Genomic DNA, 17,626 nt, shown 5'->3' on the forward strand with positions numbered 1-17,626 from the left:
TGATTTATACAGAAATTAAAATTAATTTGATTAATATTTTCTATTCTAAGCCCAACGTTTAACTGAAGTGCTGGTAATATAAAAAGTTACACTCATTTCGAATTTAATACAAATTCTTAATTAAACTTACAATTATCATTGTTTCCTTAAATTTAACAATAAAATAAATTCAAATATTATGAAATATCACACTTCGTAGATTAATAGAGACCCCGTGGTACATACAAAATACTGATTTACATAAAGATATAAGCATTCCGACAGTCAAACAATAGATAAGAAATAAAGCACTTAAATTCTACTAAGATTGAATATATCAAGTTTACAGAACTGAATTGTTGAATAGAATAATCTAATTTAATCCGAGGAAGAAGACATGTAACCATCAGCAAACTTATGAAGAAACATGTTTTTCATCATTATAGCCTTAAAAGTTTTAAAGAGTCTAATACAAAAATGCTGCTCAAAGTGTTTTATGAATCTGAGAACAAATACTGTTTTTATAAATGACGTGTCTCTCGACTAAAATAAGACGTATTATGGTAGCTTTTATATAAAATCAAATTGTTTTTTAAATATTTATATTTCTACTCACGAATCTTATTTATACTTTTAATAGATAGGCCACATCATAGATCAATATAAGAATCTTTTACAAATACGTATTGCCAGTATGAATCTTAAAACCTATTTAAAATTCTTTAAAGTATATAAAGTGGATAAATCTCAAAATTATAATAGAAATAGAATCATATCAATCATTACCAAAAGTTCACAAATATTAATACAATGTAACTTAATTATCAAATACTTGATAAAAAGAAGTACTACTACTACTTCTACTACTACTGCTAGATCATAAAATAGTATAGCATATATTGGCAATATGATTCTTCGAACTTATTAAAACTTCTTTAAAGTTCCTAGTAGATCTCAAAATGTACTCATTTTTAGACCTTAAACAATTTTTCCATAAGTAAACCTAAAAGGTGGGATTGGATCTGAAGTTGTGTAGATTATTATAACAAAAAATGTTAGCTTAATTTTTTAAAGTTTATAATCATATTTCATAATCAAAATTTTTCTTAAATGTATTATTACAATTATATTATAGAATAACGTAAATATTTTTATGTGAGAATTTTTTTTAGTTTTTCATTCAAGATATTAGTAGAGGAACACTGATTTATCTGAAGTTAATAAACTATTTGGATTATTATAACTTTAGGTATACGCTATCTTTAATTGATTATCTTTTATTTATTATTTCCAAAAAATTTGTTACTTCTACCAATTTAATCATATGAATAAAGCAATTATATTAAGCAATATATTCATGATAATGTAATATAGTATATAAATACAAGATTTTCCGCCATTTAATATAATAAATCAACTTAATTTAGTGGAGTTGAGTTACATTCATGCAAATACATTGATATAATTTAAGCTTCTTATAAAGACTTAATATGCCTATATAACAACAAATAAAAACAATTATATTTACACCATCAAAATTATTTTTATAGGAGTTTAACAATATCAAATATCATAATTTTTTACTCTACCAGACCAAATACTCTTTTTTGATTTTTAAATGATTCTAGGTTAATCTAAGATCGGTAAGATCAAATCTGCAACCTGTTTTTTTCCTTGACATCGAAATTTTAGAATATAACGAGTTCAAGTACAAAAATTAAAATTTTTAAGAATTAATGTAAGGTATGATTGTGTCTTCAGTAAACTTAGTACAAAAAAATATATACGTATTTTTCTCTCAGATATATTTGCCCTAATTTGATGTATTTTCGATTAAAATAAAAAATTTTTGACATATTTCCTTAAAACGGTTGACTTTAGACTTCGTTCTTTGGGGAAAGAAGACTAAGATAAAAATTTGTTTACATTTATTCGTAACAAAATTGCTATAGACATGAAATTCGTATCGCTTAAAATAAACTATTCTAAATTAAATTTTGTCCCGATGCCTAGAATAAAAGTGGGTAACTGATTTAAGTTTACATTCATATTGAATTATTTAAAATCAAAAACAACACTGTACCACAGGGTTATACACTCATAGCACCACATCCAACTCCACAGGGCTATAATTTTTTGACTTTAATACCATATTCGACTCTAACCTCTAAGTCAGGTTTAACATTAGAATAATCCTGAAAATTAGTAAACTAGTATTATTCAAACAAAGTATTACTCTATAGATGGTAATTAAATATTTTTCTTTTTTCATATTTATTAATTTTTTAAGCCGACATTAAAAACCTGAAAAGTTATTTGAAATTGTAAATCTTAAGTTAATTTTTTTAATTAATTTGTCAAATCGGCCCACTGTTATGGATGTATTTTTTTTTACAAATTCTATATAGTTAGCACCTTTAGAATATAAATTACTTAATTTTTAAAAATAAAGTTATTTGCAAAATGTAAATAAAGAAGTGTATATATTGTTAAATTATAAAAATTGTTATTGTTTTCGGATTAACATAAAAAAATAATACAATAAATAAAACAGATATGCTAATTAAACTTAACAATTTTAGCAATTTCAATAAAATTTTAATAAAAATTTTAATAATTATAATAATAATAAAAATAGTCAGATTAATTAGAAGAATCAAATAAAACAATATAATACAGTTTTTAAAATAGTTTTAAAATAAGATTGGTGATGTCGTCTTAATAGTACAAATTAATAAGAATAATTATGACTACTAAAATCACTAATTAGAGAAAGTCATTAAAATTAAGAAAAGTAGGAAATGGAGTTAAAGATCATACCTACCATAAATCAATATACGAAAATCATATGGAGGAATGGATCAACCTTATGCATAATTGTATTGCATTCGATGCGGTCTACTTTAGACGCGGCAAGAAACAAATTTCGTAAGACCCGATGTTTTTTATGTTGTATATTTACTTTTATGAATTATTTGGAAATTCATGATCAATTCGAAAGGATCCAGTGCCAACTAGAATATGTAATTTTTACATAGATTACACAAACAATGAATAGTTATTTGTTTATTTATTTGTTAGTTAACACTAAAATTAATTTTAAAGTTAACCAAGAATAAGGAACTGAACTACTAGGTACTTCTCCCTAAAGTATTAACGAATATTAATGCTGACTGTTTCTGATTTATTTGTTTATTTATTTGTTAGTTAACACTAAAATTAATTTTAAAGTTAACCAAGAATAAGGAACTGAACTACTAGGTACTTCTCCCTAAAGTATTAACGAATATTAATGCTGACTGTTTCTGATTTTCATGTAAAAAATTGTAAATTTTATAGCACGATATCTCTTAAACTAAGCTCTAATGACATAGTGCATAAAGTTGACTAAAATTGCTATCTTTTTAAGATAGCAATCGAGTAGGTTTCCCGGTTTGTTACAAGAAAATTGTACTAAATATAATTATTTTCTCGTATATATAAAATGTGTTATGTATTCCTTTGGAGAATTTCTACGTTTTTTTGTTCCAAAAAGGTATTCCTTTTAACTGCAGGAAATGCATCAGATATGAAATGCAGTAATCGTAACAAATTTTATGAAGTACTTACTTTTTTAAGAAATATACGCGCATTTTAAACTATTTTTATTTCAAATTTTTTTATTTTTTAGAATAATTTATGCTTTTTTATATATTTCAAATTCACATAGAAATCCGCTTTTATAATTTTACGCTTTTAACCCGATTTCGGTTTCCTTTTCTTTGTAATTCAACAATTCTTAAAAGATTTTTGACAACTTCATGTGCAACGAAACGTTCAACTTTTATTACAAATGCCACAAAATGAAATACTTTTACCGGAAATTTTAGAGGAAATTAAAATTTTTGCTGACAAAACCACTAACAACTTTGGTATTTTCATTTAAAATAGAAAAAATTAAAATAAAAAAAAAAAAACGAGTAAAAAGTAGAAAACTTCACAAATCAAATGCTCACTAACAAAACAGCACATTTTTATATGGAATCAAATTTTATTTGAGTTACTAGTGAATTCCTTAAATATTTTCACACCTGATTTGACCTAAAACGTTTGAAAAGTTTTAAATCGTGTTTCAACGCATTCAAGGAAAATATTTTAAGGACATTTGTAAAATGTTTAAATGAGATTTGAACATTGAGAAAAAAAACAAATAAAAGTTGCACACTAAATTGCTAACGATGAATACGAATACAAACTGTGAGCTAAGGTTAAAGTTAAAAATATAAATAAAAATAAAAATGAAAATAAAATATTTAAAAAAATTAAAAAAATTTGCTAAAAAAGGCATAAAAAATTTTAAACTCAAATTAAACAAATATAAACATTTTTCTTCATTTGAAGTCATAAACAAATCAATTAAAAAACGATTAAACGTTTTTGTTTATTGTATCTAAAATCTTCGCATTTTTTGTTGCCTCTTAAAGGCAGAAAAATAAATCAATTAATCGTCAGTGTAATAAAAATGGATGATTTCAGCTTAAATACAGTATAGATAATTTTTTTAATTTAAATAAAAATTTACTTGCGGTTATTTTACTTGTAAGTCAACTCAAAAATAAAAAGAAATAAATCTTTGAAGATTTAATCTCTTATTAAATTTTCGTTTCGTCTATTTTTTTATAGGAGCAAATCACGCAGTGTTGATCATGGCTTAGCAGCGCCTTTCGATTTGGACTCATTACGCTCCAAAGTGGAAGGACGTTTCGAGAGTGTTGACAGATTATCAAGTAAGTGAAGTGAATTTCATCACCATCATTATTTTTATAGTTTTTTAATTTATTTTAAATTAATATATTAACGCAAAGATATTTGTTTATTATATGCATAATTAAAAAATGAGAATTCAATAATAACGAGTAAATTAAACAGAATAAGTAAATTACTTCTTCAATTTATTTCATAAAACAAATAACATGAGATTGTTATTGTGATGAAATATTCAATCAAATAAGTTATGTTTACATACATAAGATTATACAGGGCTATTCATTTTGTGGTTCCAAAAGTAAAAGTAATCAAAACCTAGGATTTTGCTTGGACCTTACCAATAGCTTTAAGACAGAATATTGTTAAGGACATTAAATTCTTTACAGGAATTTACAGGAATGACTGATAAGCTCAAATTTTTATATAACTCCCCTATCTATAATTGTAAAAGCTAAGAACAATCAAATGAAATTAGGAAAATGTAATTCATTTTACTTAATTTTGTTTTAATATATTTATATTATATTAAATAATTTTATAATTATATTTTAATTAATTTATTATATGGTTTAATATAAAAAAAATTCAATTACTAAAAACTGATGTGAAACTTCGGATGGATTTATATTTCGACAACACATCTAGATGAATATATTGTAGCCGCGAATGACTTTCACCATAATTGATCTTCAACAAATAAATTTATGGTGTTAATAAATTAAAGAGTATGAGAATTATGAACTCTTTTTTTTTATTAAAATTTTTATTTTGATTGATTCGGTCAATAAGCACATCAGATTAAGCATACATACTGTAACATTCTTTACGAATATATCACAAATATTTGTCAGCCTAAAAATAATGAAAAATATTCTAAACTTTGAAAATTCTTTAGTCGATAAAAACATTAAAAATTTTGTTTGAGATATGTTTTTAAGGTTTCAATAAATTCCTTATGATCAAAAAAGAACGAGAATTAAAAAAAAACGCAAAATTTTAATTTTTAATAATATTCTTTATTATCACCTTCAAAGTACTCTCCTCCTGCGGCAATACATGCATGCCAACGCTTGATCCAAATTTCCATACAAGTTTTATAGGCTGCCGAAGGTATGCCCTTAAGTTCACGCAGCGAATTCTCTTTTATGGCCTTTATGGTCTCAAAACGCGTCTATGGTCCTCGCAATGGCAATTTGAGTCGGGGGAAGAGGAAAAAGTCACACGGGGCCATATCTGGAGAGTACGGTGCTTGGTTGATGATATTGGTGGAGTTTTTGGTCAAAAACTGCGACACAACCAACGCTGTGTGAACCAGTGCATTATCGTGATGTAAAATCCATGAGTTTTCCTTCGATAAATCTGCCCTCTTTTTGCGAATGGCGTCACGCAAACGACGCATAACGGCCAAATAATACTCCTTATTGACCGTTTAGGAAGGAATTTGAAGGAATTCATAGTGCACCACATCACGAATATCGAAGAAAACAGTCACCATAACCTTGATTTTGGATCGACTTTGGCGTTCTCTTTTCGGTTTCGGCTCACCTTCGAAGCACCATTCGGTATTCGGTCGATTGTTGTTTCGTGGGCATCACGGTTGCCACTTGAAAATTTTTTTTTGTACCAAAATTGGTTTAAAAAGGTACCATTTCTGTAAAAAAAGGTCCAACATTTTTTTGGACCTTTTTGTTTTTTCGTTCTGTGTTTTTCATAGTGTTATAAATGAACAAAATATAAAATAGTGCAAAGTTGCATTTATAAAAAAAATTAATTGGAAATATCCACAATAAAGTTGGGTCGTCAAAAATGTACCATTTTTTGAACATGAGTACCAAACGAAAAAAAAAGTATCAATTTTGGTACTAAAGTACCATAAGTGGCAACCGTGGTGGGCATGTTAAATTTATAGACCCATATCTCATCACCAGCTATGATGCGCTCGATGAATGTGGGGTCACTACCTGCGTTGGGAATCATCTCTTTGGCTACATCACATCGACGCTTTTTTTAAATGAAATTCAGCTAAAAATCGCCACACGAAAATTTTTTGACCTCTTTGTATAGACGCTAAACAAAAACTAATCGTACGTTATGCGTTTAACTTTGACAGAATGTGTATAATAGTGTAGCCAGCGTAAAAATAAAAAAAATTTACCGATTGGATAAGAGCGGGAATTTAAAAATTCTCATACATTTTTGAGATATTAGGCACTGACATCTAAGTGCATAATGTTTGAGAAAAAGCTACAATAGAGTTATGGCAGCTTTGTGACTTCATAATAAATTTAGCAATTAATTTAATTTTATATTAATATAGAATATACCACTTCAGTTATGGGCATCAATCAAATATATTTTGTAATAGTATCAGCACCTTTACTATTTATTTTAAATTTTTATTTTATGAAAAAATTTAAGAAATATCAATATATATGTTTCTATATATCGAAACGTTTTATCTATAAGTTATGGCTTCACTACAAGTTTTTTTAGTATATTTCTAGATAACTAAAAAGAATTTAAGATAAAGTGAGATTATCATGTTGTGCATTGATTCAATATGTCCTACAATAAATAAAAAATATTTTATCCAAAGTGAGATTATGTGATGTATTGTAATATGTGTTTCATACATAGAGAAAATAAATGAGGTACTTTAGGAAATATAACGTTTTAAAAAATAAGCCTCATCACAGATAGCAATTTCATTAAAAAAATTGCTATTCAAACAAGTACCCAGTCCATAAATTAAAACTACAAACCTTAAAATAAGGATATAATGCATTAGTTGACAATTCTGTTTGACATACCTTCTGCTCAAAAAGTATTCGGATTTTATTAATAAAATACATAAATTTAAATTTTATTCCAAATTAATTTTATCTCCTTCAAAATATGCTCCTTCTGAAGCGATACACATTTGCCAACGCTTAACCCAATCTTCAATACACTTTTCGTAGGCCCGTGAAGCTATGGCTTTTAGTTCCTTCAGCGAATTCTCTTTTACCGATTCAATCGAATCAAAACGCTTACCACGAAGGAGCAATTTGAGTTTCGGGAACAGGAAAAAGTCGTACGGATCCAGATCTGGCGAATATGGTGCCTGAGCGATGACAGTGTTGGGGTGTTTGGTCAACAAATCGCGTACAACAAGAATTTTCCATAGTAAAAATCGCTAAATGCACTTGAGGTAGTCTCACATTAACAGCTGATGTAAACAAACTAATTGACAGATGGCGCTCAAATTTGTGCCATATGTCAAGAAAGGGTTTACCAACATAACAAAATAAAATTTTTGAAAAGGTCTATTACTTAAGGAGTAGTTAACAAACAACAAAATCCGGATACTTTTTGAGCAGAAGGTGTATTATCATAATATACTGCCAAAACTATACCACAAAATTAATAATTTTGTATACAAATAATAATATATAAAATTATTAAATGCAAACAACAAATGCAGTTAAAAAAAATTAATATAATGACAAAAATATTAAAGCGGGTTAATAGTCCAGACAGTATTGACTGTTAGTAAATAATATTATATGTTGAATAATGCTAATATATGTTACAAGAGGTTTTTAAAATATTTTGTAATGAGTATAGAAGCGAAACTGAAATTTTTATTATTATTTATATTATAAGATATAATCTTATTAACTTCATACACTTCATTTCTCAGAATGCTGCAACTTCCTAAATTATACATATTAAGATCTTTACTGTAATGAGTATTCATTTAACCATAGTTTTGACTATCCGACATAAGCTTACAACTTTAAAAACAGAAAATAGTTACTAGAATAGTTCGTTGTGAATTAGTAAAATAATTAAGAAAATCAAAATAAAATTCGTCAATTTTAACCATATCAACTACTGAAGTAGAAACCGTGAAGTATATGTATAAGAAAGAAACATTAAATTTATCTAGAAATGCAAAATAAAATATAGAATATTCCAGTTATTTTTTTAATTATCAGACAACAATATGCGCTAACCATCACCAAAAACCTGACCTTACTGGCTGATAGCTCATTACTCGTTATCTCTGGAGATTACACCTATTTAATCTAATGTAGTAGTTAGTACTTTATTTGATTCGGATTGATTTTGCAACGATGTGATATTTTAAAATGAAGAAATTCAATTAGCGACAATTCTATTTTTTCATTTTAGACGTACCTAAAATCGGTCTATGAAATGAAAAAAATTATTAAAATAATTTTAACAGTAAAACAGCTGATATGGGCTATATTCTCATCCATTGAAGTGAAACAATGGGTGAGAATACAGTGTGACACATCTGATTAATAGTATGTGGTAAATATTAGTTTAACACTCCACGTTCGTAAGCATTTAATTTTTGTAAAGATAAAAGAAAAGATAAATAGATGCCTTCAATGTTATTTGAGTTGGATCGTTTATTTGTAACAGATCGTTTAACTTCTCTCCATTACTCTTACTCATATTAAAAACAGTTTAGTTACGGATAAGTGTCGAGGTATTACAATAATAGGTAAACCTGTGTGAAGGTTAGTTGTATGCTTTTACAACTCAATGTGCAGATATTAATGACGTCTTCGATTGGTAAATCTGGATTCAGTCGAGATTTACTCTTGATCTGTCAAATTTTGTTGCCCAATCAAACAATCTAACATTTTATTAAATACATATATCAAATCAAATAACACTTTATTTGACAAGTCATATAAAAAAGCTATTAATTTCAGGGTAATCTTGCTACTCTGGCAAAAATCTAAAATGTTATAATTTAATCTCGAGATTTATCAAGCAGAAATGCAAATTGCACTAAAATTAAATCTGGATCGAAAAAGTTACTTCAGATTTACCAATCAAAAATGCAAATTGCACTAAAGTAAATCTGGATTAAAGAAATTACTCCAGATTTACCAATTAAAAACGACATAAGTGAATAAGAAGAGTGTGTAGCATCTACTTTATTAATTTTTAATTAAAGTCTTTGTCGGGTGTACTTATCGGTGATTATACTTGCTAAAACACTTGTCATACAATTTAATTATTTAAGTACACATTTATATTTTATTAAAAACCGAATTTTATATCGAATTCCAAAAGAGAAGATATATACATAATTATAACAATGGTTATTACGATTCTTAATCGTAGCTACTCTATTTTTAATATTATCAATATCTATTATTATTATTTAAAATTTATTATTTTTGTATATTTGAGTAATTTTTAAACTTTAACAAAAAACACTCTCATTAAAATAATGCAATTTATCCAAAACTAAATTAAATTAAATCAGATTATATTATATATAAGAGTACATATTAGAGTAAATTTATTTATTATATTTAAACTTAATAGTTTAAATAAACTATTTTAGACCTCTGGCAGACTAAGAAGTTAGTTACTAGCCATTTTAATTTTTCTCTAAAAAAACGCAAAAAATAAGGTAAAAGCTGTTCACAAGTCTATTGTGTGCTAAAATAATTGTTGCCTACTTTTAGGGTCTTGTTTTATATACTATAAGAGTGGAATTAATCTTTTGAGTTTGTGTTCGAAACAAACTTTAAGGTTTGAGCTTTTTTTTTAATTACTGCTTAGTATTTATTAGCGAAAGAACATTCATTGGAAGAATATTGAGTAAAAATGTAAATTACATGTGCAATAATCTTAATTGCATTATTACAACTTTTATGAAATTATATGGTAAAAAATAATTATCTATAAAAACCACAAACAACTCACGTCATTAAATAGTTTTCGATTAGAAATATTTATAAAAAAATTGTAATTATTTACAATATTTTTTTTTAGTGTTTAATTGTTGTAGAAAAGAGGTAGTAGTGCGATTGATATGGTAGAGAAAAGTTCAACTAAACGACCGGTGATAAAACCAATAGCAAAACAAAATGTCAAAATAATTATAAGGAAAAACTGTTTAATTAATAATAAAATCCAAAATAATGTTTTAAAAAAAGTTATATAGCGAAAAAAATTGAATTACAAATTTAAACAAATTTGCTTAAGTTACTAATAAAATATTTATATTTAATAAATATCATAATAAAAACAACATGTGCATTATTATTAATTTAACAAAGAAAATTTAATAATAAGAAAATATTTCTCAAAATAAATTTCTCAAAATCAAGAATGTTTTCATTACATAAAAATATAATCATTTAAAAATCAAAAAAATTATTATAATAAGAAAATCACTTCTAAATGGGATTATTTGGAAATTAATAAAGAAACGAATTAATTCTAGAGTTATGAAGTCTTTTTTACATATGATGTGTTGAAATTGGTATAAGATGTTACAAATGATATACATCAACGAAATAATTGTGTAAATATTTATAAAACGATATTATTTTACCTACAATATAATAATATAACATAAAAATAGTGTATTACGAAAGTCATATATCTGCTTATTTTAATTCACTTCAAATAGTGCTCAATTTTTTAAAATATTATCATTAATCTAATTAGTTAGTTAAATAGTTAAATATTAAATTCAACAAACAAAATGTAAAATATATGTGAATATATACTGCAAAATAATATATAAATTTAGAGTTAAGGATCGAGTTTAATTAAATTTAATTAATATAAAATAATTATTTATATAATTATTATATAATATAATAATTTCTTATATATGATATATTGGCTGTCAAATTCGTAGGATAACCAACTCTTAGCAAAATTCGATTTTATTACGTAATCTTCTTCAAGAATATATCACCATATCCATCATAGAACCATATTTCTATAACAGTTCTAATACCTATGTTGTACAATGATTTATCTTTGGCCTTTAAATAGACCTCAGTTTCGACAATGACTTTTTCATCAGAGCCAATTTTTTTTTTCCCAGTAGAATTTTTTTGAAGTTTGTGAACAGTCAGTAATCGTCTCTATCTCTTTCGAACTGTTTCCGTCGCTTTTGACCGCTTTAGGTGCAGCTCCCCAGCTACTGTTCATTATTCTGGCAGTAACCGCAGCTCCCCTTCAAAAAGAGTTTTCTTATAAACAAATTTTTATGCAGAATGAAGTCGACACATTCGTTTGTAATCTTTAAGGTGTCAGCTTTCTTCTGCAATTTCACTTTACGGTTTGCCAAAACGATTTTGTGGACTTTTTTGATGTTTGATGATTGACCACCTTCTTTTGACGATTAGCATTATTTCTGTTTGTACGATCGCGTTGAAGTCAGTTAACTATTTCTCTCTACATCCACCGCTTTTGCATCCACCATATTTATTTCAATCAAAAGTAATGATAAATCAAGTCACAAAATTGCTTTTAGTTCATTGTTTTGAAAACATACGAAATAGTAAAGCTACTAAAACAGCTTTAATTGGAACAGTAATCATTCAAATGTCATGAGCGGTACCATTTGGATATTGCCACTTTTTAAAATTTAAAATTTTTGAAATTTATAAGAATGTTTTATAAATGACACTGCCAGCGTCTCATCCTAAGGATTAATAAGCTGATAGATATTCAGTATACTCTTAAAAATAATGTATTTAATATATAATATATTAACTGTGCTATTGTTTAGGGCATGCAGGAGTATGTGTTAATCAATTCAAACTACCTACCGAAATAAAAAATAAATATCTTGTACTCTCTTCAGTAAGGTCAAATTTTGTAATATAATTATTATATGTTTTCAGTCCATGCAAACCGGGCATACCACTATTGTGACGACATATTGACGATGCGTTAGGCATTTTTAAGCCTCATTCAACACGAAAAAAAATATATACTCAAATAATTTATTTACTGTATAATTAATTATTAAAATTTTTTGAGGTCTGAACTGTGTATATGTATACTAGAGAAACACAAAGCATATTGTATTATAAATTGTAATTCGTGAAACTTCGTGAAAAACTGAATAATTTTCTTATCTCTCTAATATATAATATTTGCATTCTGAAGTAGATAAATTATGTTGGCTATCTCCCTCTTTAATCCTCTTCATCTCTCTCTATTTAATCCTCTCCATCTCTCTTGCAATTTTCAATTTTATTAATACTATAAATTTAGTCTTTATTTATAATAAGAGAAAGAGTTGCCACATATTGCAATTCGGAATTATGTACTCACTTTGAAGTTGATTATTATTATAAAATATAAATACATATAATTCTTCTTAGCGTGGAATAACTTTAAAGCTTTATTCCTAGAGAAATATTTTTAATAATAAATACTTAAACAAAATATAGAATTTAAAGGAAAACTAAATATGACGCAAAGTGTACCACGCTATCAGCATCACTGCATGATTATTCTATACATATATTCTTATTCGATCTGCACACAATATGTCCCAATATATTTCGTGTTGTTTTTTATTGTTGTAACATTATGCGGAATAAAAGGAGACTATTGACATTTTAAAAATTAATAAAATAATAAAACTAATAAAATAAGTTGTTACAACAATATCTGTTGCTTCTGTTTGGGTTTTAAAATCCTAAAAACATTACGACGCTTATTATCAGGTTTTGTTCAAAATGACTGTATAAGGGTAATTTTTGAGTTGATTAGATTTGAAGTCAAGCCATTTGTACATTCTACATAATCTTTGCATTCCACGATTTTAGTTTTGAACGAATTTCTAAAATTATCTATCATGGACTTAAATATATGTTATGTTTTGTTTAACCACATATAACATAATTTATATATCAATGTCTAAAAATTTGTTTCAGCTGTTGAAAAGTTATGTGCTTAGTTCTTGCTTACAAACACAACCACCTTCATTGTACAGATTCATCAATTAATCACAGAGTAAGCATTTCATCCTTGTATTATATTACGATTCAGCTGCATCTACATCTGCACTATATTTGCAGCTTCTATATCCAAACTAAGCGATATAAAATGAATTACTGTATACCAGATAAATTTTTGAAGTATTTTAATTCAATGTTTTAGAAAGATTAAATTAAAAAAAACGTACCTTTTTTGTATTTTTAAAATTGTTGTCGATTTTGTGGTTGGGATTGGATATGTATATGTTTATATATGTTTCCTGTGGTTTAACTTTATTTCTTATTATTTTGAAGTGTGCCCTTATAATTAAATAGAGTATTTTTGCTCATTACTGCTATAATGAATCATGATTTTATTTTTACACATTTATTTTGCAAATGTTTTATTCTATTTTATTTTGTTTTATTTTATTTAATTTCAATTCATTTTATTTTATTTTAATTTTTTTTTTTTATTTTTTTAATTTATTTTATTTTATTTTATTATTATGTTCGTATTGGTGTCGACCTCAATATTTATATTTGAAATTTTTTGCCGGGCTTTAGGTCGTGGTTTTTAATTTTAAATTTTTATATAATAACTTGTATTTTATATAAAATAAATAAAAACAAACTTTGAATTAAATAAAATATCACAAATTTAATTTATGTAATAAATTATTTTATTAACAAATATTTCGGCCATCTTTAGTGAACACTGAAATATTTGTTAATAAAATAATTTATTACATAAATTAAATTTGTGATATTTTATTTAATTCAAATTTTGTTTTTATTTATTTTATATAAAATACAAGTTATTATATAAAAATTTAAAATTAAAAACCACGACCTAAAGCCCGGCAAAAAATTTCAAATTTTATTTTATTTTAATTATAAATATATATTTTTTTTATTTCATATATTTTATTTTTATTTAATTTTTGTTACTGTTAATCATCTGTGAAATTAGAATTTATTTATTTTCATAAATATATTTGAGATATAACCAAAATGAAACTCTTTTTACTAACGTGGCATGTTCTATTCAACTCAATGATCAGATTAACATTTCAACTAATGTTTCTCCTAACTTAATATTAAATATTTATATAATGAAAATATTCAATACATTCAAATCTTTTATAATTAATTTAATTACAACTGAAACATTATTAACGCTTAACACTTTGTATAATATCTTAAACGTGTATCAATGATCTAAGCACTTTTCGCAAAAATTTAACTTAAATGTAAAACAAATTATTTACTGAGTTTAACAACATTAAATATTTAGATTTAAGGAAAAAAATGTCCAAATTCTGTGAAAAATTGCAGTAAAGTTACAATATGCATAATATGGCACAATTGCCCCCATACTTTATTTAGGGTTACTGAGAAAATCTTTAATGTAGAGCAAATGTGAATTAATTTTATAGTAAGTTTTTTCATTTAAATTTCTTTGATTTAATTTAAAAAATTTTTATTATTTAGTGAATAATTGTTTATATTTATGCTAATAAAATCGTTTCCAGTGTAATATTAAATATAAATATGTATAGTGGTCACTTCTTATATCTAAGATACAAAAAATGTATACCAGGTGTACCGGTATGAAATGAGCGTTTTTTGGTGAAAATAAAACACTAATTATTAATAGGAAAGTAAAAAACATTTTATTCAAAGTATTGGCCATTGCTTTCTACACATTTTGACCACCTTTCTGGCAATTTGTGGATACCACGCCAAAAAATTTGTTAGTCTTTTAAAGCAAACCAACCAGACACCAATTTTCGACCTCCTCGTAGGAATCAAAGTGCTGCTCAGCCAATGCGTGTCCCATCGATGAAAACAAATGGTAGTCAGAAGAAGCCAAGTCTGGTGAATACGGCAGGTGGGGTAGCAGCTCCCAGCCAAATGTTTTGATTGCATCCTGAACCCGTTTTGCTTTGTGTGCAGGTGCATTGTCATGGAGAATTACCTTGCCGTGTCTTCTGGCCCATTCTGGTCGTTTCTCCATCAATGCATGGTTAAAATTTATCATTTGTTGTTCATAGCGACCAGAATTGACGGTTTCACCAGGTTTTAAGAGCTCGTGGTACACCACACCTTTCTGGTCCCACCAAACACACAGCATTGTCTTCTTGACGAATCGATCTGGTTTTGCAGACGATGTTGATGGTTGTCCCGGATTAACCCATGATTTTTTCCGTTTAGAATTCTTAAAATAAAACCATTTTTCATCGCCAGCAACAATCCGATGCAAAACCAATTTTCTTTCGTGTCTTTGAAGCAAAATTTCACAAGTGGTTTTTCGCTTTTCCATCTGTCTTTCATTCAATTCATGTGGCACCCATTTTCCACACTTTTCGATCTTTCCCATAGCTTTTAAACGGTCAGAAATTGTTTGTTGTGCAACATTTAACATTTCTGCCATTTGCTTTTGACCCAAAGTGTCATCTCCATCCAATATCGTTTACAATTCGGCGTCTTTAAACTTTTATTATATATTATAAATATTATATATACTTATTTTAGTTTAATATTTTTATATATATATTTAATTTTTTTCTATCCATTTCCATCAAGTTATATTTTTTTTTTTTTGTTTTTTCAAAACTATTTCAGTTTTTATATAGGAGTATTTGTCTTATATATTGTTCTTATAGATATTTATCTCTACTGAATTAACATTTCAATTTTTATATACTTATCTATTATATGTATTATTTTTATTTATATTTATCTTTAGTGAATTAACATTTCAATTATATTCATTAGTTCTTATACCATTTCATTAAATTCAATTACAAATAATTTCTATTTATGTTTCTATATGTCTATGTAAGTCTATATATCTTTCTAATATTCTATTTCAACAGTATGTGATTTTATTAGACTTTTTTAATATCAATATGTTATGCTTATGTCTGGTCAATCTTTTATGTAAGTAAGGAAATGCACGAATTGATGACATTGATGAACTTGAGATTTTGAAATGCATTTTAGTGAAACTATTAGGTTGCTAAGTATCTTCGCAAGCAATGAGCGAATGATTACGCTTGAACGTTTCTAATTATATTGCAGTATTCAATAATCAATAAAAACAAATTTAACAAAAATGTTAATATAAGTGATCAGCTTTAAGTGCATGATTTTTTTAAAGATATTAGAGAGCTAAAGAAAATGATTTTACAGGTCTTTATTAAGTATATTGTACAATCTTTTTACATTTGATAAATAATATATTTTAAAAAGCCCAGATACGTTTATTATTAGCAATAATAATAATATTTTCTTTATTCCTTGTGATTATTTATTTATACTTTACATTTTTTTTAATTATATCATTGTCAATATTAATATGTATCAACAATTAATGTCAATATTTCATGTACCAGACAATTTCTAAAAAGAAATTCCGGTCGTCTCCGATAAGCTAAATATTTTCCTGTAGATTTTTTCTTTTTGTTCTTTTAATAACTTCAAAATAAATAAAAATATCGATTCAAAACATACATGAATTAAAACAAAATGTGTTCTACAATCAACGTATTCTGTCAAAAATACTGTGGAATCATAAATTGTTGACTGACTTTTTTGGTTTCAACACATTAAATATTAGTTCTAAAAAAAATTCTTAAAAAATACATACTACTTTTCTTTATTATAGTTCCAAATGAGTTCTAAAACACATTTTACTACATGATTACACATAACATAACAGGGGCACAATAGATCTTAAGGACCCACATAATGATAATAGTAATAACACATAACTTCACTTATTATCTATTATCTATTTATTCAAGGGATTTTTTCTACTAGGAGATATTAGAATATCTCCTATTGTGGAATAGAAACCGATTTCTAAACACAAATTTCTAACAGTAAACAATAAGCAGAGTTAAGATAAGCAGAGTTTTGGTGCACTCTAATCATAAAAATCATTTAAGTTAACTTTTATCAAAACCATTACTTAATAGTAGTAGTAGTATTCTTTATTTATAATTTAAAAACATACAAGAATTATTCATTACTTTATATGACATCTGTATAAAAATCTCAGTATTAGATATTTCCATTTGGTATTAGATCTCTTAAGTATTAGTGTTTAATATAATATTATTATT

The 17,626-nt window shown here is 26.0% G+C and overlaps 1 protein-coding gene across 4 annotated transcripts in view; it reads left to right on the forward strand.

Annotated features, from left to right (window-relative positions):
• The window catches only part of LOC119677503 (nuclear receptor coactivator 7-like), a 116,248-nt gene that overhangs the window by 69,425 nt on the left and 29,197 nt on the right, over positions 1–17,626 (forward strand). For all 4 annotated transcript variants that reach the window (XM_038088871.1, XM_038088872.1, XM_038088873.1 and 1 more), the window contains one exon: positions 4,642–4,745. In XM_038088871.1, the coding sequence (XP_037944799.1) occupies positions 4,642–4,745 (104 nt within the window). The remainder of the gene's footprint in view (positions 1–4,641; positions 4,746–17,626) is intronic.

Source organism: Teleopsis dalmanni, chromosome 2, assembly GCF_002237135.1.
Source record: "Teleopsis dalmanni isolate 2A chromosome 2, ASM223713v2, whole genome shotgun sequence".
In the NCBI taxonomy this organism is placed as follows: Eukaryota; Metazoa; Arthropoda; class Insecta; order Diptera; family Diopsidae; genus Teleopsis; species Teleopsis dalmanni.